Raw genomic sequence first — 24,742 nt, 5'->3', positions numbered from 1 at the left:
CTACATGCAGAGGACTTTGTTCGTTAAATCTAAAGACTTGATGATCTGCCAAGATCTCTTTAAAATTATGGATCCAGAAGATGAAGAAAGAGCCACGCCAGATAAACCACAAGGTGGTGATGAAAGACCAATTAGACAACTTAAACTCATGTATCGAGAAGAAACAGATAATTCACATGCTGCCTGCTTGAAAGAAACCGAGAAGGAGAGAAACGAGTTATGGAAACAGGTTACCAGATTAATTGAGAAACAGAAGAAACGAATGGAATCAGAACAGAACGTGATCAAGGTGAAATCTAATATGAGCCAACTATGGAACCTCTACTAGGAGGTTGGCAAGAAACACGATGTACTGCTGTGTTCTCAGCCGTCTCGGGAAGAACGCAGAAGACACACCCCATGGGAAGTCAGGTTGAAGATATTTAATGGTTTCATGGGTAAGGCAGAGAAGTGGTTATCTGAAATTATGTCACAACTTACGAGCTTAGTAGCTGGAAGTGCGAAGCAACAAGGTGCCAGATTGGAAGATGAAAGTTCAAGCAGGGAAGAGTCTGATAGTTCAGATGACGAGTGTCCTACAAAAATCAAAGCACAACAAGGTTCGTACAGTGCTGTACCACCTCCCAAAGTTCAGAATGGAAAAGCAGGCATGACCAAGAAGAAACCAACCGCAGGAGTGAGTAAAATGGAAATCAGTGACTTGTCAGCCGACAGCTCAGACAGTAGTGATGAAGAGGCACCCCTGAAACCTGCCACAATTGCACAGACGAAAGCTGGCCCCATGCTGGCCAAGGCGGCTGCTGCCACTCAGAAGCGTGCGGCCAAGAAGACCAGTACCAGCTCGGACAGCGAATCCGATTCTGAAAGTATTGAAGAATCTTCAAGTGACGAAGAGCCTCAGTTGAAGACCCCCGTAGCCCAACTACAAATGGCAAAGGCCACTCCTTCTACACTGCCTGCAAAGTCTGTGGCCAAAAAGGCCGACAGCAGCAGCAGAGGCTGCGGTAGCAGCTCAGATAGTTCAGGATATCAATCAGGTTCTTCAGCCAGTTCAGTATCATGGGCTTCTGCTCGATTGGGAGTTAAAGCTGAGCTAGCTGCTCTCTCAATAGAAGTGGATGCCATGAAGAAAAAACATGAAATTGAGCGGAGGAAAGAAGAGATACGAAGACAAAAAGAAGAGATGAGACGAAAGGAAGAAGAGATGAGCCAAAAAGTGCTGAGACGCCAAATGGAGCAACTGGAACTAGACACAAAGATGGCGGTGGTCAAAGCAAAGTAGAAGCTACTGGAAAGTGAGGGGTCAAGATGCAGTTCTAGAACATCGAAGGTGATGAACTCCGGACCAAGAAGAAAAACTGCTCAAAGTGAATTAGCAGTTGGATCAATTCCACAAACGAGGTCCACCGGATTTCATGGCTTTGAAAACCCATTGGAACAGAGGAAGATGGGTGAAACTTCATCTCAGTAAATGAGTGCTAGATCGAGACTACTTACTATTGGAGCACCTGTGGATACTCGAGACAAACCAGTAGCTGACCACGCTTGTCCGAAACCTGGTGCACAGACACGAGCAAGCCAATTTGAATCACAGAGGCCTGTTTATCAACACGTGGAGCCAAGCCAAGGTTATCAGGATGGGTTATTGGCATTGGTGAAAAGTCAAGCTGAATTTATAGCTTGACAAAATACCTCTCTCATTCTACCGCCAACAGAATTTCCTATGTATGGTGGAGATCCTTTGCAGTATGAAGCTTTCGTAAGGGCATTAGAAGAAGTATTAGAAATGAAAGTTACGGATGAAAACAGGTCCTTTTCAGAATGGCAGGCAGTAACTAGTGGAATACAGCAAGGCTCAGTGCTGGGACCCCAGCTATTTACAATATATATTAAAGATCTGGATGAGGGAATTGAATGCAATATCTCCAAGTTGACGGATGACAAGAAGCTGGGGGACAGTGTTAGCTGTGAGGAGGATGCTAGGAGGCTGCAAGGTGACTTGGATAGGTTGGGTGAGTGGGCAAATGCATGGCAGATGCAGTATAATGTGGATAAATGTGAGGTTATCCACTTTGGTGGCAAAAACAGGAAAGTAGACTATTATCTGAATGGTGGCCGATTAGGAAAAGGGGAGATGTAACGAGACCTGGGTGTCATGGTACACCAGTCATTGAAAGTAGGCATGCAGGTGCAGCAGGCAGTGAGGAAGACGAATGGCATGTTAGCATTCATAGCAAAAGGATTTGAGTATAAGAGCAGGGAGGTTCAACTGCAGTTGTACAGGGTCTTGGTGAGACCACACCTGGAGTATTGCGTACAAGTTTGGTCTCCCAATTTGAGGAAAGACATTCTTGTCATGAGGGAGTACAGAGAAGGTTCACCAGACTGATTCCTGGGTTGGTAGGATTTTCATATGAAGAAAGACTGGATAGACTCGGCTTGTACTCGCTAGAATTTAGAAGATTGAGGGGGGGGTCTTATAGAAACTTACAAAATTCTTAAGGGGTGGACAGGCTAGATGCAGGAAGATTGTTCCCGATGTTGGGGAAGTCCAGAACAAGGGGTCACAGTTTAAGTATAAGGGGGGAAATCTTTTAGGACCAAGAGGGGAAGATCATTTTTCACACAGAGAGTGGTGAATCTGTGGAATTCTCTGCCACAGAAGGTAGTTGAGGCCAGTTCATTGGCTATATTTAAGAGGGTTAGATGTGACCTTTGTGGCTAAAGGGATCAGGGGGTATGGAGAGAAGGCAGGTACAGGATACTGAGTTGGAGGATCAGCCATGATCATATTGAATTGCGGTGCAGGCTCGAAGGGCCGAATGGCCTACTCCTCCTACACCTATTTTCTATGTTTCTATGTTTTGGTAATGAACAGAGGATTGCTAACACATACATGGAGAAGGCCCATGCTTGGAAAGAAATGAAGCCAGAAGATGGGGAGGCATTGAGTGATTATGCAATATTTCTGAGAGATTGTTGCAGCTCGATGAGAAATCTTGGCCACATGGAGGAAATGAATCTTCCAAGTATTACTAGAATCATCATTAGCAAGTTGCCCAGAAAACTGAGAGAAAGGTGGAGAGATGAAGCAAGCAACATTAGAGATGAAAGGAAGCAAGTAGCCAGGATACCAGACCTGGTGGATTTCTTAGAAAGGGAAGAACGGAACATGTTAGAGCCACACTATGGGACTATTGAAGATTACAAACCGATTGCAACTAACAAAGGTTCTACCTTTACCAGAACTAAAGAAATATCAGAACCTAAGAGAAGTAGTTTTGCTATCCCAACCATACCTGCGGAAAAGACTGAAAGAAAGAAAGGAAATGTGTCTACTGGCAAGCAAATAGCATTTTGTTTGTTATGTGATGAAGTTGGTCACACCATAAGATGGTGTTGAAGATTCAAGATGAAAGAATATGAAGACAAGGATTTCTTCAAAGTGAAGGGAATCTGTTTTGGATGTTTAAAAAAAGGACATATGGTAAGAGACTGGAAGAGTCCTATGATTTGTTATAAATGCAGGCAATATCATCCTGAAGCACTTCACACTGAAGAAGAGCTACCAGAGCACTGGGAAGAAGAGGAAGAACAGGAACAAACGGATGATGAGCTACCAGAGCAAATAGAAGAGGATGAACTAGAGCAAACAGAACAGGGCGAGAAGCCGACTACTAGAAATGCTATCACCTCGCCTCAAGTAACTGCTCATATTGGGGCCGGGGTTGAAGCTTGTAACTTTTCTATCTTACCAGTACAGGTAAGGAACAGTAAGACGAGTACAGTGTTGCAAACATATGCTTTTCTGGATCACGGAAGTTCGACTACCTTTTGCACAGAAAACCTGACGAGAAGGCTGAACATCACAGGAGAAGAGACTAAGATTTGATTACGTACAATGACTAAAGAAAAAGAGAGCAGGAGTCATTACATTATGAGTATGGAGATATCCAGTTTGGATGAAGATAATTTTATACCAATATCTGAAGTGTTTACACATGGAACCATGCCTGTTGGTCATCAAAATATACCAAGACATGAAGACTTGAAACAATGGCCTTACCTGAAGGATGTCAAGATATCTGAAATAAATTCTAGTTTTGATCTACTTATCGGAATGAATGTTTTGAAGGCTTTGGAACCTATGCAGATTGTTAAGAGCCAAGGCGATGGACCGTATGCTACGAAAACCCGACTTGGATGGGTTATCTATGGCTCCTTGAAAAGGAACAACGAAAACGGGAATCAGAAGAACTATCCTAGCATTGCTGTTAATCAAATATCTACTGATAAATTAGAAAAGCTGGTGATGAAGCAATACCATCATGACTTTAATGAAAGTACCAGCAAGGAATCTGAAGATATGTCAAATGAAGAGTTGAAGTTCATGGATATTATGAACTACTCAGTGAAAACTGATGGATACTATTGTGTGGACGTACCTTTCAACCAAGAAAGTGTTAGTCTGCCGAATAATTGTCGTATGGCAGAGCAACCTACCCAGACTTTGAAACGCAAGTTTGATGAGAATACTAAATTTCATGAAATAAGAATCTCTTTGAAGAATAATTTCTACAAGGATGATTGCTTAAAATCCATGTCTACTGAGCAGGAAGCAATTCTACTAGTAGAACATCTGATTTCTCTTTGCAATAAGGGAGGATTCGCACTTTCTAAATGAATCAGCGACAATTGTGAAAACATTCCACTAGATGATAGAGCCAAAGAAACCAGAGAGTTGGATTTGGACAAAGACGATCTGCCAATGGAAAGAGCATTGGGAGTTACTAATGTTGTACAACTTAAATATGTTAACACAGAAGAAAATCCTGCGAATGAAGTTTCCAGAGAACCGACAGTGAACCTTTTGTTGGGCGAGAAGAGATGGATCAATGAACTAAAATCTCTCTGTGTCAGACAGAGGATGGCCAAAGCTTGAGCTGGGATTTGAAATCTCTGCTAATGATCCAGAAACGAAATCAAACCTAATGGTGAACTTTATTGTTAAAGATCCTGTAATTCTTTTGAAGGATTTTCACACTTCAACATTTCTGTTACAACACATCCATGAGTTGATCGAACATGGAGGAAGACGTTTCATGCTATCAAAGCTTTAGACTATTATGTTTTGGACTATATACTGGGTATCATGCCTGATTTTAAGGGTTTGGTGCACATGCTACAACTTTGAACTAAAACCAATGTTTTAATAAGATTAATAACCTAGTTATGCTTGCTTCTAGAAGGCGAAAGTGAAGATGGAAGAGACGATGAAGAATTCTGATTGCGGATATATAGTGCATGCTATTTTTTCCTCGTTAGTATAGTGGTTAGTATCCCCGCCTGTCACGTGGTAGACCGGGGTTCAATTTCCCGACGAGGAGCCACGGGGTTCAATTCCCTGATTTTTTGCTTCTTGATATATGTTAAGCTTTCATGGCTAGTTTTTTGATGTTTATTAATAATTGCCTTGTTATATACTCAGAACAATTAGGGGCCGGTATGTAGTGGCCATTTGGCTTGTTTTGAATGTCATTGATGATGGCATGTGCCTTTAAATTTTAGACTGCCCGTTATACTGTGGCTGGGATTTATGACATATTTTTGGCCGTGTTTTGGGCAGAAGCTTAGTTTTTAGTTTAGTTTGGAGGAGCAATAGACAATAGACAATAGGTGCAGGAGTAGGCCATTCGGCACTTCAAGCCAGCACCACCATTCAATGTGTTCATGGCTGATCATCCCCAATCAGTACCCCGTTCCTGCCTTATCCCCATATCCCCTGACTCTGCTATTTTTAAGAGCCCTATCTAGCTCTCTCTTGAAGGCATCCAGAGTGCCTGCCTCCACTGAGGCAGAGAATTCCACAGACTCACCACTCTCTGTGATAAAAAGTGTTTCCTCGTCTCTGTTCTAAATGGCTTACTCCTTAATCTTAAACGGTGGCCCCTGGTTCTGGACTCCCCCAACATCGGGAACATGTTTCCTGCCTCTAGCCTGTCCAAACCCTTAACAATCTTATGTTTCAATGAGATATCCTCTCATCCTTCTAAACTCCAGAGTGTACAAGCCCAGCTGCTCCATTCTCTCAGTATATGACAGTCCCGCCATCCCGGGAGCATGGAGAAGGTTTACCCTTCGACCATGCGAAGTGTAAAGCTGATCATGCGAAGTGTAAAGGAGACCATGTGAAGTGTAACAGAGACACTAGGAGTTTTCTAATGTTTAAAGTAATGAGATAGAGTTCAATGAAGATTATAGTAACGAGTCGGAAGATGTTTGGATGTACCTTGTTGTTTTCATCACCAATAAAGAACTTAGTAATCAAAAGACTATGTTTTGGAAGACTTATCTGTGAAGAAGCTCTGAAGGTCTCTGTGGGTGAGCTCGCATGCTGTCCATGCTGTCCATTTAGCGGCTAGAGGGTTAATTTCTCGAACAATATAAAAATTGTCCGCTACAGGATTAGGGTCAGTCAGAAGTCAGTAAATCAGAAGACATTCAGTCAGTCGGTTGGTCATTCAGTCAGTCGGTCAGTCGATCGATTAGTCTCTCGGTCGGGCTGTCGGTAAGCTGGTGGCTGCTATGAAGGGTCGGTCGGGCTGTCGGGCCACCGGTGGGTGCTGCGAGGGGTCGGCCTGACAGCCGAGCCGCCGGTGGGTGCTGCGAATGGTCGGTCAGGCTGTCGGGCCGCCGGTGGGTGCTGCGAGTGGTTAGTCAGGCTGTCGGGCCGCTGGTGTTGCAGCGAACGAGCGGGCGAACTGATGGTGCCGGAGCTATGGGGGTGCTGAAGGCATTTTGGGTGGCATGCAGGGCAGTGCTGCTCCCCACCATCATTACTTTTGTGATCCAGAAGGGCATGCTGGCCGAGATTGACGCGATGAGCGGCCACACGTACGGAGCCCGCATCCGGCCCCCAAAGTGGCTCCAGCTCCAGCCCTGGGCAGCTCTGGAAGGGGGGCGAGTTAGGGTTAGGGTTAGGCATTTTCCTCTCAGTGGAATATGCCTCAGCCTTCCCCCAGCCTGGCACTGCCCCAGTCCCACTATGGCCGTGACCCGCACTCTGCACATTGGCAGTCAGTGGGGTTCAGTAAATGGGGGAACCCAGAGGAACTGCCCTAACCCATTAATTAGGCGGGTTCAGGAGCCGGCAGTCTCATTCAAATTAGGCGGCAGTCTCATTCAAAATACACACTTACAATTATATTCATTATATTATTTTTATATAATATATATATATTATTGTGATTATATATATATGTATATGTATATATATATATATATATACGTATATGTATGGTATAATAATATATGGTTTAAATAGACAGCAGCACGGAATTAGGCTCCCCATGGAGTAATATGAGCATTGAACACTAGATGGTACTTACTTTTTCGATCTCATTTTCTAATTAGCTTAATTAAATAATGTGCAACTTTTGTCACTGACGAGTTATGATTTCCTTCTCAATTATATTTTATCTAAATCTGCGCTACATTTCAAATAGTTCCCAGACATGGGTCACGAAAGTTAAATTCTAGACACGTTTTCGATGCTCGTCCCACAGTCTAATTAGTTGGCTGAAGGGTCCCTACCCGAAGTGTTCCTTCTACGGGTGGATTTAGAACATTTGGAACAAGTTGCCAATGGAAGTAGTTGAGGCAGGTACAGCAATAATATTTAAAACACATTTTCTAAGGGTACATGGATAGGAAGGGTTTAAAGGGATATGGGTCAATTGCAGGTAATTGGGGCATGCATCTTAGTTGCATGGATGAGTTGGGCTAAAGGACCTGTAACCATGTTCTCTGACTTTATAACTGAGAAACAGAGAAATTAATTTATTCATACCTGTTGTGAATCTCTTGAGTTCTTTACCAACAAGGGTGTAGATGCTCAAATATGGCATATTAGAGGCTGAAATCTACAGATCTTTGCTCAATGTCAGGAGCAAAGGATAAAGGAGGGTAAGCAAGGTAGCGGTTCAGTGACGAATGATGGAGTAAGCTCAAATAGCTGCATTGCCAACTCATGCTTATAATTCTTATATTGGAATAATCTAATTTCCTCCACGACTAGCATTTTCGGGTTGAATACTGTCTGATATCTAAAAACAACTATTTTGTTTACAGTGCATATAGGTACTGGAAATATATGGTAAGTGAACAATCCTGAACATTTAATGACAGTTAAGGGCCTGTCCCACTTGGGTGTCATCTGCTCGACATAAATTACGCGTCACGACGCACGAGTCGAGATGCGCACATGATGCGCGTATGGTGCGCATTACACGTGCATGGTGCGTGGTGACGTAGGCAGTGACACACGGTTGTGCGCAGCGACCCAAGATTTTGGGATGTACAAAATCTTCGTGCGCCATCTGCGCGCCGCGCAAATGACGCCCAAGTGGGACAGACCCTTTAATAAACTACTGCAAGACACTTTAAAATAAACAAAATGTTTGTTCAATGAGAACAACCAACATTTGTTTTGTTGTAACCACTTCATTTGTTTGCATAAAACTCTTATTGGAAAATAAGATGAACCAGGCTTTATCTTATGCAGTAATGCACGCTATTTATAATCACATTCGACTGAAATGTTCTTACCACCAGAAGGAGCAGAAAATAATTGTCCTCCTCTGGAAACTGATTGTGTGTCATTCAACAAGCTGCCTCCATCAATGGTCAAATGAGGGACATTAGGTCGGTGAGATTGCAGATTTGTTTGATGGTCTTTATTCCAAGATAATAAGCTGTTTTGAGAGTTACCTAGAAAATTCAAATTGAATTTTATGTCATTTCATATTTACATACTTCATGGATTGTAAATGAAACTGTACAACATTTGCCACCATATTTAAAAATTGATTTACAGCTATGTTTTCAATATATATTTTTATCCTGAGATTTTGTGTGATACAAAAAAAAGATTGTAGTATTTCTCAGTATATTCTTTTGTATGGTACGCAAGTGAATATCACCCAAAATATAATTAGTAATGATGGTATGAGTGGCCTCCATGTGCTGCAGATTTCTATAATTCCTTGATCAAGTATCCTTTGTGTATAGTGGTTCTGCTCTGCAAATTTGATCCTTCCTTTTTACATATGATGCGCATATTCACGGAGGCCACTCCCTGCTAATGTTCTTACGAGTGCATGAATTCCCTCCTGGCATGCCAAAAACGTTTGTTGACACCTGAATCTCCTCTGCTCTGACACACCTTCTAAATTCTCTTTAACCCCATTCAGATCCTCCCAGGTTCCTTGATCATTTAATTGCAGTTCCATTTTCGCCGAATCTTTGCTTTCCTCTCCAGTCTCCCGATTTTCTCCTCAATCACTGGTGATCCTTACTGCATGAAATTGTCAAACATCTCCCAAAGCACCTACCTCTCAGCTGCCTTTGATTTTCAAACCTACCATCTTCCTTCAACCAATCTCAATCTGCTGCTAACTCTCCATGGCTCCACACTTCTGCTATTGTGGGTGATTGGGGTCTTTTTGCATCAGGAATGATGGAGCATTACTAAAACATTTTTGGCCTCCCTTGTAACGCCTCTTCAACCAATTAACACACCCACAAAAAATTCTATCCCATTGCCGACTACCTGTGCTGTATGGAGGCCTGAATATTGTGTTAATCTGAGAAACCATATAAATTCCAGTCAAATACAATAAAACAGGTTGGCCATCAGGTGTTAATAGCACTGTGGTCAACTCTGGCTTAGATGCTAAAGGGCCTGCCCCACTTACCGATTTTTTCGGCGACTGCCGGCGTCATATCAGTGTCGCCAAAAGATTTTGAACATTTAAAAATCCAGTGGTGACAAAAAAAAGTTGTGACACTAGAAAAAACACCACGCATCATATGTCATCACGCCGCGCCATGCCGTATCACCGCCGCATCACGCTGCGATTTTTTCGGTTACCTGATACATCAGTCAATGATGCCGGCAGTCGCCGAAAAAAATCGCCAAGTGGGACAGGCCCTTAAGAGTTCTGCCACTGGGGTACAAGATTGTGATTTCCACATTTTATATCAGAGATTTTTGCATAAAAATTAAAGGTTGACATGTGAATGCAATAATGAGAGAGTCACTGCCAAAAGTTCAACATTTCGAAGAAACTTTAAATCACAAACTAGATGATCTGAAAACATCATATTCTCTTGGTTTTTATGGAAGGAGTGTCGTGACCATCAAAGTTTCAGAGCAAAGAGAGTTTATTAAACCTGGTTGTTCAATATGTAAAATAGAATTGTCATTTTCACATCATTAAGGTTGCCAATCTCAAGGCAAAGTATTTTTTACATATATTGCTGTAGTGCTGAGGTTACCTGGGGGAGTTTAACCACAAAAAAAGTACTAGGGAAAACAAATCCCCGTAAAAATGAGGAGCCAAGTTTCTTGACAGGCACGGAGACACAAAAGTGCCCAAAACATGTGTCCAAAATGACTTTATTCTGGGTCAACCCGATTTTCAATAACACAGTCTCATTAGTTTTCAGAGATTTATTAACATATTTCTAGCCCTTAAGAATTGCAATTGTTGCTTTGGGAGCAATCATAACCACATCCAATACAATAATAAACCAAGACAAATGGACAGTGGTCTCATTGTTGTCATAACATAACCTCGGATGGATAAATTCAATAGCAGAGTATTTGTAAATCTAATTACAATTAATCATTAATTGATACAGCATGATATCACAAGCTATCCCTCTAATTTCCATTATTAATTTATTGAAGACCAACATTCACCTGATCTGTGCTCAGAACATGACTAATTACATTTATTTTGGTAATAAAATGAAGAATATAGGACTGAGGCTGGCGGTTCAACCATTTCACTGAAGTAAATCCAACATTTACATGGATCCCTTATATGTCTGGGACTTAGTGATTTACTGATGCTGTTGTGCTGGTTTTTGGTATTTCCCAGCTTTACATTGGGGAATATATCACTCTGATCCAACTATAGGTCAACCAGGCATAGGAACAAAGGCCCTATTCATTTTGTGACAGGGCAGGTAAATGATACTTAAATACTTTAAAAAGCATTTTTGCTTTTTTCCAAGTGATTGTACTCGCTCTGACTGAACATTATTTTTTAAATTATTTTTCAAGTTCCTAAGTATTTTAAAATTATTTTAAGCAGCTTTAATAAATTTTAAAGGTTTCTGAATGTAAGATACATATGAAAATTGTTAAATTCCTTGACCCCTCCGATATAATGAAAATGACCGGTTCTTGCTCTCTGGTATGTTCCAGAGATTGGGTCCCATCAGTGCTTGTGTGTTATCCAGATCTCACCATATATTGGCAGGTGCCGTTAGGACAAAGTGTCTTGGGAAGATTCCACTGCACATCTACACCAAGTTAATATTAAAATAAGGGGAACACAGGCAGCAGGTTCATGTGGAAGAGCAGTTTGTGCACAATTTGTGATCTAAAATGTAGACCAGGGATTCGGAGTCTACTCCTTCTCTTGCCATTGCAATGGGCAAAATAAGCTTTACCTTGAGAGTAAAATTCTGACAGCAACAAGAATTCTGCAATAAAATATTGGACCTTATCAACTGGTCAAATCTGTTAATGCACAAACCTCTGCCTCATTATTGCCAACTTCGATAATCAATCCAAGAAAACACGATTCTTTGTGACACGTTTATCTAAATTTTAAATGAATTGTGACATTTCCAACTAATCTATTGATGGAGGAAAAACATTAGGCTGAATCTAAACTACTGTTTGCTGGTGGTTCCAATAAAAAACACCAGTGAGGTGCTCTTTGATGATCAGTTTACCTAGGCATTGCAGAATTAAAATGAAATACAACGTGAAAGTCTGATGCTGATGTAATCTGACATCAAAGGTTCAAAGGTTCTTTATTAGTCACATACACCAATTGGTGTAGTGAAATGCGTATTGCCATTGGAGCACATAAAAAGAGAATTCAACATAACAGTAATAAAGAAATTTAAACATAAAAAACATCCCCCCACAATGGTTCCCATTATGAGGGAAGGCACAAAGTCCAGTCCCCATCCCCATGTCCACCCATATTCGGGCCTATTGAGGCCTCCGCAATCGCCTTTACGGAGGACCTATCTTCCAGGCTGGATGATGGTGCTGCGGCGTCGGGAGAATCCTCTCAGCGGCTTGGGAAACCTGCAACGGCCGCTTCCTTACCGGAGACCGCGGCTACCGGAGGCCGTGGCTTCCGAAGCCAACAGGCCGCGCTGGATAGAGCTCCACCACTGGCGATCTCGGCAAGAGATCCCAGGCTCCCGATGTTAAAGTCAGCGCCGCCGCCCGCGGCTGGCAGCTCCACAGACCCGCAGCTTTGCGATGTTCATCGGCGGACTCAGTGCGGCGACCCGGGCAAGGCATCGCCTGCTCCGCTATAGCGCTCCAGCGCTGTGCCGCCGCCGAAGCCGAGGTTCTGGCCGGTCCCCTCAGGAAACGCCACTCCAGGCCCGCTGGTAGGCCGTGAGGACGGGTCGAAGATCCTGCCCAGAGAAAAGCCGCCTCTCCGACCAGGTAGGGACCCTGAAAAGCAGTCCCCCCCCCCACACATATAAACAAAACTAGAGCTCTGAAAAAACAAAAACTCAACTAGCAAAAAATAAAAAAAAGAAGTGAAAAAACAGACAGCTGCAGGCTGGGCAGCCATACCCATAGAGGACGGCCCCAGACATCCCAATACCCCATACATCAATCCATTCACCTAATTTTACCTTACCATTTATTGGGTACATGAGTCAATGGCCTCTGATTTAGTTTTATAAAGTTTAGTTGGATGAGCTCCTGGCAAGGAATATGGAATCCAGGGAAATGCCAGGTAAATGGATCTAAGACTGTTCCTGGTTTAACTACCCCCTGCTCTCTCTAGTATTTTGGGTATGGCGAGTAAGCCTGATTGAGATGAAGCAAATCTAGTGGAATCAAGGGATATGGGGAGAAGGCAGGCACGGGTTATTGATTCGGAACGATCAGCCATGATCGCTATGAATGGCGGTGCTGGCTCGAAGGGCTGAATGGCTTCCTCCTGCACCTATTTTCAATTTTCTATGTTTCTAAATCAGTTTTGGAAATGTTGAGAAAAATAGGTAGAGAGAGAGGGAGGGAGAGAGAGGAGTAGAGCGGGGAAGAAAGGAGGAAGAAGGCAAGAAATAGAGATAGTGTAGGGAGGAGCGGGAGGAGGATGGAGAGTGAGTACAGGAGTCAGGGCAATTATGATTTTAATGACTATTTTAGTCTGTGAACCTTGCAGCCACACAGAATCCTTAGTAAAAACAATTCTTCAATTGTAGAGTTCAAGGGAGCTCCCTAATGTATTCATACATACATCACATGGCTGTCTGCTGGATCCAAGATGGCAGATTGCATTGTGTGAAATTCAAAATTAGTTTTCAAATAAAGTGCGATTCGTTCATATTACTAAGCATGATTAATGTGCTTAAAATTAAGGAATTCCTTTCTCTTTGTGTAGATTATATCTATTAAGTGGCTACTTGACAGCCCTACAAGATAAAATTGATTTCTCAAATGTTATAGAATGCAACTTTTAGATAGGATTATTATTTAAAATCTCTTCACAAATATTGGATGTTATTAATTTCTTACCAGTTGTGATATCCCTTTGTACCAAGGCATCACGCACACCGTGCCAAAGCAGTGCAATTTGTTCATACGTTGGGGTGGATTCCAAATGTATAGTGTTCTCTCCATAACCCGTGTCTTGTTTGGTGCCATTGGTTACATTTTCATCTTGTGTAGCATTGACTGAATAGGTTTCTTTATTAGCAGTTGCATATGAGCGGACTGAATAGGAGGAAGGAAATGCTGTGATATTAAAATACCTATTTCTTGAAGAATGTACCTGAGGCTGAAGGCCTGAGATTATTGCATTTTCAATGGTGTCTTTATCTAACGGCTTGCTTTTCATCGGTGTGTTGGAACATATGTCAACAACATGCGCAGGATGCATCTGTGATTGGCAATTGCTGTTATAATTGATAGACATCCTTTGAATCTGCTTGCTGTCATTTGGTGGTTTGGGTGGTGGGTGGGGCACCATGATTTTACCCTGAGATATAATTATTTCACTGCCGGATATTGGTTTGATTATGGTGCCTTTCCTGCAGTTGCTTCCCGTACCAGAAAAAACTTTAGCTGAATGAGGTCTTTTAACCATTTTGGTTTGCCCTTTTCCTCCGAAAGATTTTTCAGGTTCAGTAATATTATTTCTTGCATTCATTTTGTGATCTCTGTTTCTAGTTCCTGGCACAGTCCAAGACTCTTTAGTAAAATGGTCATTGGATGACACATCTGAAACTATTCTATTGGTCGCAGAAACTGTTTCTGAAATTACAGGCGCTCCGATTGTTATGTTTCCCTGGGTTTCATTCAACTGAAGGCCAGATAGGTCATAATTTGCAGCAATCTTTTGATCTGTGTTCCATTTTGATTCTTTGTTATTGTTCACATTTGACTGAACATTAACAATATGACCATTATTTGGAAAATAGGATGATTGTAATTGAGTCGGATTTGTTAATCCTGAATTTTTAATGTCTGCTGTACTTCCCGCTTCTTCTCCAATAGATTCATCTTCCCCCTTCTTAAACTGGTTGATTAGGTCAATCTCATCCAGCCATCTCAGCGTTTTCTTTGTTGGTTTTTTATCAGTTTCCACTTGTTTCATTTTTTTAAGCTCCACGCTATCTCTGATAGAGGATGCAATGTGAATACCGAGCACATTACTGGCAGACAATGGAGATTTGTTTTTACCATTTCCATACTTTGATACTTTCTTAAGTATCCCCTTCAAAGAATTGTTTTTTTTTTCATGGATAGGGTTCTTGTTGTCTTTTAATTTGCTGCTGGACATTGATGAATATGTTACTGGCTCATTTTCTTTTCCTTCTGTGATATTAATTCCAGAATCAGATTCTGACGAATGAAACTTTGCTTGAGACGAAACAGCATTCTGACTGGCTGCTACAGAATCATGGCTGATTTTGACTTTAAAATTATATTTGTTGAGTGAAGTTTGGTTTTCTTCAATTTCACTGTAAGTATCAGTATTTTGGTTGAAAGTGAGAAGAGAATTAGGAGATTTACTAGTTGTACCAACACATGGCATTAAGTGTGCTTCTTGGATTTTTTGACTATCTTTTGCGCTGTCAGTTTTTCCTCTGCCACGATTCATTTGTGACACCTGACTTAAGGCTAAAAAGATAGGCGTTGCTGAAGGCAGTTTTGATGGATGAATTGATGCAGACTCTCCGTGGTGCACAAATTCGAATCCGCTGTTCACTCCTGAAGATTGTGTAGTTTCTCTGGGTGTTGGATCTGGTGTGGACCAGGCAATGCAAGGAGTTATTGCAGAATGAGCAGACTGGCCCTTTGGACTTTCAGAAGGGTCCATGTATGTTGGATGTCTTTGTACTGAGTGGAAATTACTGTCTGATTCTTTATGTTGATTGCTGTTATAACATTTGGTTGAATATACATTTTGATGTATTTCAGTAGAAGAAACAGAGGTTAAGTCAGGACATTTAGATTCAGTACTTTTGGAAGTAAATGTGTGTTGCTTGTCAGTCAAATATTCTTCTATAGTTGAAACTTCAGTTCCATTTGTTATTGCATTCTCAGGAGACGAAATAGGAGTTCTGCTATTATCCAGGTTATCAATCCAGGCACTTATATGTGCTGCTTTTAGAGGATGAAACTCTTTCTTACCAGAGGCAATAAAATGTTTCAAAGATGATGTGTGTACGGCATTTTGTTCCTCAATTTCTAGGCTGTCAAGGCTTGATAAGCTTTGAGTCTGATTAAGTTGATTGATTTCTTTTTGGAATTCCTGAGAAATTCAAACATGCAGTTTATTTATTTTACAAAGAAAAATGGTCCAAAAGGCTTATCTATAAAACAAAATCACCTAGCTTCACTAAATTCACTTAAACAAATTAATTATGTATAACTATTCAACAGCTGTTCAACAAAGATGACTATTTCTTCAGTGCAATGTTGAAAAAGTGCTACATTATAGCTGACTTTTAACTGATTTAAAAATGACTCATCTGCCCAGCCAAATGATCAAAGCAGATCCCATGAACTATTTGAAGGAAAAGTGGTAGCCTACAGTGGTTTAGGCCTCCGAATACAGCAAAGAAAACAGACAATTATTCATTGATTTGTTGAATCCAAACTGACTATGGTAAATTGGCTTCACAACATTGCCCTCCCGTAATCCACGTTTTGTAAAGGGGTTTATTTTGGGGCAGCTATATAAATAACATACAGTAAAGTATTTGCAATGTCAGTTTTAATTTAGACCATTTTAACCTCAATTTTTGTGATATGTTCCCACTATTGGGTTCTTCTGATCAATGTTGTAGATTCTTCAAAATGCCTGGTAATCAATTAATCTGATAAAAAATATGTATTGTTTGAAAATAAATGATAGCTTAATTATGTTTATTCCCTGCCAACTCTCATGCATATTCTAACCATTATAACTATTTTCATATATCACTATTCGTTGACATATCTGTTTCCCTGCTGCCCCTTGCACAAACTTTACCCATAAATAGTTAAAACAAATATTTTAGTTGCTCCCCAACAAAGCAATTCATGTAGATAGAGTAATGTAAGAAGCCAAAGGTACTGGTAAATCAGAAAACACTGTTTGCTGTGTTATACATTTTTTCTTTTAGTTTTATTCTATCCCTAACTTCTCTTGTCAGTCACAGTTGCCTCCTACTCTCCTTAGAATCTTTCTTCCTTTTTGGAATGAAATTATCCTGCGTCTTCTGGATTATGTCCAGAAATTCCTGCCATTGCTGTTCCACCGTCATTCCTGCTAGGATCACTTTCCAGTCTACCTTGGCCAGCTCCTCCCTCATCCCTTCATAATTTCCTTTGTTCAACTGCATCACTGACACTTCTGATTTAATCTTCTCCTTCTCAAATTGCAGATTAAAACTAATCATATTATGATCACTACCTCCAAGCAGTTCCTTTACCTCTAGTTCTCTTATCAAATCTAGTTCATTGGACAACACTAAATCCAGAATTGCCTTTTCTCTGGTCTGCTCCATTACAAGCTGCTCTAAGAATCCATCTCGGAGGCATTCTACAAACTCTCTTTCTTGGGGTCCTGAACCAACCTGATTTTCCCAGTCTACCTGCATATTGAAATCCCCCATCACCACAGTGGCATTACCTTTGTTACATGCCAGTTTTAACTCCTGCTGCAACTTACACCCTACATCCGGGCTACTATTTGGGGGTCTGTAGATACACCAATTAGTGTCTTCTTGCCTTTGACATTCCTCAACTCAATCCGCAGTGACTCTACTTCATCAGTCCCTATGTCTTCCCGTGCAAGGGTCTGAATTCCATCCCTCACCAGCAGAGCTACTTCCCCTCCTCTGCCCACCTACCTGCCTGTCCTTTCTATAGGATGTATAACCCTGAATATTAAGTTCCCATGCCAGATCCTCCTGCAGCCATGTCTCAGTAGTCCCCACAATGTCATATCTACCAACCTCTAACTGAGCCTCTAGCTCATCTACTTTACTTCTTATACTTCGCGCATTCATATACAATATTTTTAATTCCTTCTGCATCTCATCTTTCACATCAATCCCTATTACACTTGACCATACTTTCCTATCACTTTGTGAGCTTTCTTTCCTGTTTATTCTGGGGTCATTATCTATCCCTTTACTCCCTCTCCCGTTAACTCTGTCCTTGACTATCCCATTTGACCCCCCCCCTCCCTTATTTAGTTTAAAACCACCAGTGGCAAACTGTGGAATTCACCGCCTTCATCCCCCCCCCCAAACTTGTTATCAAGCTCAGGGAACAGGGTCTCTGTGCATCCCTTTGCAACTGGATCCTCAACTTCCTCATGATCAGAACACAATCAGTATAAATTGACAACAACACTTCCTCCTCGATAACCATCAGAACAGATGCACCTAAAGGCTGTGCTTGGCCTCCTGCTCTACACACTCTATTCCCATGACTGTGCAGCTGGACATACAGTGGCTTGCAAAAAGTATTCATACCCCTTGAACTTTTCCACATTTTGTCACGTTACAACCACAAACGTAAATGTATTTTATTGGGATTTTATGTGATAGACCAACACAAAGTGGCGCATAATTGTGAAGTGGAAGGAAAATGATACATGGTTTTCAATTTTTTTTACAAATAAAAAACTGAAAAGTGTGGCGTGCAAAAGTATTCAGCCCCCTTTACTCTGATACCCCTAAAAAAAATTCAGTGCAACCAATTGCCTTCAGAAGTCACCTAATTAGCAAATAGAGTCCACCTGTGTGTAATCTAATCTCAGTATAAATACAGCTGTTCTGTGAAGGCCTCAGAGGTTTGTTAGAGAACATTAGTGAACAAACAGCATCATGAAGCCCAAGGAACACACCAGACAGGTCAGGGATAAAGTTGTGGAGAAGTTTAAAGCAGGGTTAGGTTATAAAAAAATATCCCAAGCTTTGAACATCTCACGGAGCACTGTTCAATCCATCATCTGAAAATGGAAATAGTATGGCACAACTGCAAACCTACCAAGACATGGCCGTCCACCTAAACTGTCAGGCCGGGCAAGGAGAGCATTGATCAGAGATGCAGCCATGGTAACTCTGGAGGAGCTGCAGAGATCCACAGCTCAGGTGGGAGAATCTGTCCACAGGACAACTATTAGTCGTGCACTCCACAAATCGGGCCTTTATGGAAGAGTGGCAAGAAGAAAGCCATTGTTGAAAAAAAGCCATAAGAAGTCCCGTTTGCAGTTTGCCACAAGCCATGTGGGGGACACAGCAAACATGTGGAGAAAGTGCTCTGGTCAGATGAGACCAAAATTTAAGTTTTCGGCCTAAATGCAAAACGCTATGTGTGGTGGAAAACTAACACTGCACATCACCCTGAACACACCATCCCCACTGTGAAACATAGTGGTGGCAGCATCATGCTGTGGGGATGCTTTTCTTCAGCAAGGACAGGGAAGCTGGTCAGAGTTGATGGGAAGATGGATGGAGCCAAATACAGGGCAATCTTGGAAGAAAACCTGTTAGAGTCTGCAAAAGACTTGAGACTGGGGCGGAGGTTCACCTTCCAGCAGGACAACGACCCTAAACATACAGCCAGAGCTACAATGGAATGGTTTAGATCAAAGCATATTCATAGAATGGCCCAATCAAAGTCCAGACCTAAATCCAATTGAGAATCTCTGGCAAGACTTGAAAATTGCTGTTCACAGACGCTCTCCATCCAATCTGACTGAGCTATTTTGCAAAGAAGAATGGGCAAAAATTTCAGTCTCTAGATGTGCAAAGCTGGTAGAGACATACCCCAAAAGACTTGCAGCTGTAATTGCAGCGAAAGGTGGTTCTACAAAGTATTAACTCAGGGGGGCTGAATACTTTTGCACGCCACACTTTTCAGTTTTTTATTTGTAAAAAAATTTGAAAACCATGTATCATTTTCCTTCCACTTCACAATTATGCACCACTTTGTGTTGGTCTATCACATAAAATCCCAATAAAATATATTTTACGTTTGTGGTTGTAACGTGACAAAATGTGGAAAAGTTCAAGGGGTATGAAAACTTTTGCAAGCCACTGTAGTTTCAACTCCATCTTCCCTGACCGTTGTTGGATGAATTATGGATAATGCTAAGTCAGAGGATAGGAGGGAAATCGAACATCAGATTGTATGGTGCCAGAACAACAATTTTGTTCTCAACATTAGTAAAACTCATAGAACCGATTGTTGACATCAGAAGAAGAAAGCCGAGGATCCACAAACCTGGCTTTGTCAATAGGTCATTGGTGGGGAGATATGGGCCAAACGTGAGCAGGTAGGACTAGTGTAGATGGGGCAGCTTAGTCGACATGGGCAAGTTGGCCTAAAGAGCCTGTTTCTGTACTTTCTGAGTCTCATGGCCTTGTATAAGCACTTCTTTCATCAAATCCAAAGTAACATTCTTTATCTCTTTTTGCACTGCCTGGCATTCCTTCACCCCTGTTATATCCTTTATTCATGTCCTGTCATTTCCTAGTTAGATTGGGTTTAACTTCATGAAGTTTAGAAATTGCAACTAACCCACAACAAAATCAAAAAATCAAATAACTTGAAAAGTTGTATTGTTAATTGTACGTTAACACACAGGGATTTTACTGCACATTGTGAAAATAGTATTATAATGATTTTATTTCTAAATCAACAAAACCTAAAGTGTACCAAACATTAAGTGCCTGTTTAAAAGTAATCAGTGGTCAAATGGACTGCCCAAGCACGGTCCATATTTAAAAATTAACCTATTTCAAATTCTCTTAATATTTAAACAAGTGACTCTAAAAATATAATATGTAGTGTCAAAGGTTAGTGGTTGGAATGTTGTATGGCGTCACTAAAAATTTAACATTGAGTTATTGGACTAATAGGCAGAGATTTGGATCATTGATCTAGAACGTGTTCAAAGTACACCACAAAGTGGATGGGAAATCAGATTCAAGAAATTAAGTAACATATGGACTGATATATAAAGAGCAAGTCTCAGTATACCGTTAATTCCTGGATTATCATAAAGACTCATCTGGTTCATTAATGTTTTTCAGAAAAGGAAACCTGCCTTACTTAACTGGTCTGCCTGATATGTGATACCAGATGGACCATTTAGATTGACTGCCTCTTTAGTTGAATGTCAGTTAGGAATAGCCCTGCCAGTGATTTGCAAATTGTATTAATAAATTCAAAATAAACGCATGCATCATAATTCAGTTTTTATTTTCTGTTATTTTTTAAAGTTAGCATTTGCGTAAAGCAAGAAAACCTCCAATGGATTTGGTTAGAATGTATACAAAAAATTTAGTTATTAAAGCATTCATGGAATCTGCCTTTTGAAGTCATAGCTTTGATCTCGTCTGTTGGTATTTATTCACAGGTTGATCAATGAGTCCAATGTAGCTTCATCCTTATTGCTTGATTGGCTTAATTTATCAGTCAAATTTAGGATTTTTTTGAAAATTACATAGCAGACCAGTATATTGTCCAAGATAAAATCAACAGGTTTTAACTTCATCAATGCTTAAGAAATGTTGCCACATGCAGAAGATCTTAAGTGTAATTCCCAGATTTCAGGAGAGCTTAGATGATGTATTGTTCAAACTTCTGAATCAGTAGCTTAAGCAACTCACAGGTGTGATGCATGTTAGTTAGTGCTGATGATCTACTAGAGTGCTGTCATATGTTCTATACTTGAAATAGCAAGTTGAGTGTGGACAGAGACTTTTATAACTCCTGAGGTGGTGAGATTTTGTTCAGCAACCAGTACTACAGTCTTAAAGAAGTCCCATCAATAATATATTGGTGATGATGTTATTACAGAAGTCTGGATTATGGAGGACGATATTGGGTGCATCTGAGCACCTTGCAAAGAATGTGGCAAATGCAGAGCATTACACGTACCAGAAAGTATTGAGGAAGGGCATCCAGGAGGCACTTGCGATGCTAGCAAGCCAACTACAACCTACGTATGTTGGAAAGCTGGGAGAGTTTGGGAAGACATGAGACATGTGCTACCTGTTAGGAATGAATAGAATTGTGCTCTGTGCTTATAACATAACCGAGGTAAAAGAAAGAAATGAAAATGACAATGAAGTCAATTAGGAGCAGAAATCGAATATCCATTCACATCAAGTTAGTTTGGCATCTTGCAACCATATTAATGTACGTTGTTGCAATCTTATAAACCATATGCTAACCCAGAGATCTTTGAAAGTCACAATATTGGAACCACATCTAAACGTTCAGGTGAGGAAGTAGTGATTTCACTGCTGAAGTTAACAATGTCATTTTCGCACTCTTAGATGAAGCAGTAGACTAATTTGTGTGGCAGACTTGCTGACAAGACTAGAGGCGTTGGGGGAGATGGCCGCCCTGACGGCAGTCTGTTCATTTTTTCATCTTTTTTTCATTTTTAGCGTTTGTTGAAAGTTTGTTTTAATGTTGCTCGGTTTGTGTTGTGTGGGGGGAGGGGGGAGGGGATCGGGGGAAACTTTCAGGTTCCTACCTCCTAATTTTTTCAGGTTCCTACCTTCCCGGAGATGTGATCATTTTTCGGATCACATTCTCCGGGCTCTGCGGCCTTCAATCGATGGAGCTGGAAGCCTCCTCGGACTATCGTAGGCCCCACCGCGGGGCGCAGACTTACCATTGGAGCTGATCCCTTGCCTGGGATTGCTCCCACCGCGGAATCAACACCAAGGGCTCACAGTCTCGGGTGAGGCTAGTCGGGAGCTCCAACGCCGCAGAAGGTTCGTCCAGCCCCGACGCGAGGTTCGATCGCCCGGCGCGGGGGAGCTGACATCCCCTCGATGAGGGAGCGGATCGCCTCGATGCGGAGGGCCTGAACGCCGCTGGCTACGGGAGTCAAGACCATCCGATCAACGGGGGCTCGAGGCCCACGACCAAGGACGATCTAAGGGAAAGGACTTGAACTTTATTTTGCCTCCCATCACAGTGAGGAATGTGTAGAAGTCACTGTGGTGGATGTTCATGTTAAAATGTGTTTTGAGTGATCTGTTGCTTTTAATTGTATGACTGACCTGGCCAGTGAAAATCCTCGTATGTTGTAAAACATACTTGGCGAATAAAATCTAATGTGTTTAAGAAGGAATTGCAGATGCTGGAAAATCGAAGGTACACAAAAATTCAGCAGGTGCAGCAGCATCTATGGAGCGAAGGAAATAGGCAATGTTTCAGGCCGAAACCCTTCTTCAATAAAATCTGATTCTGATTCTGATTAAGCAAAGCTTTTTAAACCCAATCAAGCACAATTTTGAGAAATGTTGCAATATCACAATCACGATGAAAGTCGTATCAAATATTTTCCCTTCCCCCCCCACTCCCCTCCCACCCTCACATCAGTCTGAAGAAGTGTCTCGACCCAAAACATTGCCTATTTCCTTCGCTGCATAGATGCTGCCTCACCCGCTGAGTTACTCCAGCATTTTTGTCTACCTTTGATTTTCCAGCATCTGCAGTTCTTTCTTAAGCATCAAATAATTTATGTGAGTTTTGGTCAGTGCAGTTGCAGAGGTGCATGTCATGAGCAACTGACAGATGTGATAATGGCATCTTCTTCTCTCCTGTGTTTAGATCACATGAGAAGAAGCTGTACCAGGGGATATCACAGGCCATGTAGATGCAAAGGGCAGGAAGTTGTACAATCAGTTCAGGATTATTACATAGCCCTCTTTGTCCGTTCAGCAGACTGTTCATGCTGTAGATCTGTAAGTCTCCGGGTCCAATTGCATTTATTCCTGGGGCCTTATTGAAAAATAGGCTTGAGGGTGCAGCAAACTAATAGAAAAAAACATAGAAAATAGTTCACAGAGTTGACGTGGAAAAGCTTTTCCCACCGAGAGTAGGGAAGATTCAAACAATAGGACATGCCATTAGCTTTCTTTACTGCCTGCTGTACCTGCATGCTTACTTTCACTGACTGATGTATAAGCATACCCAGGTCCCGTTGCACCGCCCCTTCTCCTAATCTGACACCATTCAGATAATAATCTGCCTTCCCGTTCTTGCCACCAAAGTGGATAACCTCACATTTATCCACATTATAGTGCATCTGCCTTGCATCTGCCCACTCACCCACCTATCCAAATTACCTTGCAGCCTCATAGCATCCTCCTCGTAGCTTTGTGTAATCCGCAAAATTGGAGGTCGCATTTAATTCTCTTCTCTAAATCGTGAATATATATTGTAAATAACTGGGGTCCCAGCACCAAGCTCTACGGCACCTTTGCAATGTTGCATTGCAGTTTCAAGCAGCCATTGCTGCCAGACTCACAGGTTGATTCACAGCGTAGAATCACTGGGGCCTCTCCCTGTGATTAAGGGACTGAGGGACTGAAGTTTAGGCAAGAGGACCAATCAGCTGATCTCAAGATTTTTAAAACATCATAACATTTTTATTTTTCATCGATTGGAAAAATCCTCGGGGCTGCCTCAGCAGAGGAGGACTATGAGTAAGATGGCCAAAAATCATAGCGCTATATGGGAGCGTTTTTTCTAAAATCAATATACAGCGCAGACAGGAAGTGGTCATGATGATACTTTTAGTTATATAGATATGTAGAACAGTTCATCTTCACTGTTGCAAGGATGACTATGTAGCAAGGGTCCGCAAATTCAGGAAAATTACGTCAGGCAAAGGTGCATATTCTTGGCAATATGGATGCAATCTACTGCTCCCTGAATTGTAGGGAAGCTCGCAATCATCAAACTGCTTACGCCCACCACCTTATCATTACCAGGAAAAATATGAATTCTGTTTTCCATGCAACAGGAGTTTCTGTGACCTCTCTACCAGAGAATCTTCAGCCAGTAAGGATCATAAGAGGCATTTTTCACCAACTAACCCCATCAGCTCCACGAGCAAGATGGTTTTGGGCATTTCCTGTGGCTGTAGCTGTGCTTCTGTGGCAGACAACTCTAGCCACCATATGAAAAATAAAGGACATTTCCTGAGAGACTGGTCTTCAGCTAAGTGCAAGAATGAGAACTGTCATCAGCTACTTTTATTGTTATTGTAGAGCCTTCTTTACATGATCCCTTGCATTGCACCGTGTTCTTGCTCATTGGGTCTTATGCGTTCTGTATCATGATCCACAGCATTTGGCATACTCAACA

At 41.5% G+C, this 24,742-nt stretch overlaps 1 protein-coding gene across 3 annotated transcripts in view; it reads right to left on the bottom strand.

The window, feature by feature from the left end:
* Positions 1–24,742, bottom strand: part of cep126 (centrosomal protein 126) — a 104,795-nt gene that overhangs the window by 21,269 nt on the left and 58,784 nt on the right. For all 3 annotated transcript variants that reach the window (XM_055637354.1, XM_055637352.1, XM_055637355.1), the window contains 2 exons: positions 13,634–15,875; positions 8,608–8,769 (listed from right to left, as the gene is read on the bottom strand). In XM_055637354.1, the coding sequence (XP_055493329.1) occupies positions 8,608–8,769; positions 13,634–15,875 (2,404 nt within the window). The remainder of the gene's footprint in view (positions 1–8,607; positions 8,770–13,633; positions 15,876–24,742) is intronic.

Source organism: Leucoraja erinacea, chromosome 6, assembly GCF_028641065.1.
Source record: "Leucoraja erinacea ecotype New England chromosome 6, Leri_hhj_1, whole genome shotgun sequence".
NCBI classification, from domain to species: Eukaryota; Metazoa; Chordata; class Chondrichthyes; order Rajiformes; family Rajidae; genus Leucoraja; species Leucoraja erinaceus.
Note: the sequence above shows the minus strand (reverse complement) of the source record. Positions and strands in the feature narration are given on the sequence as shown.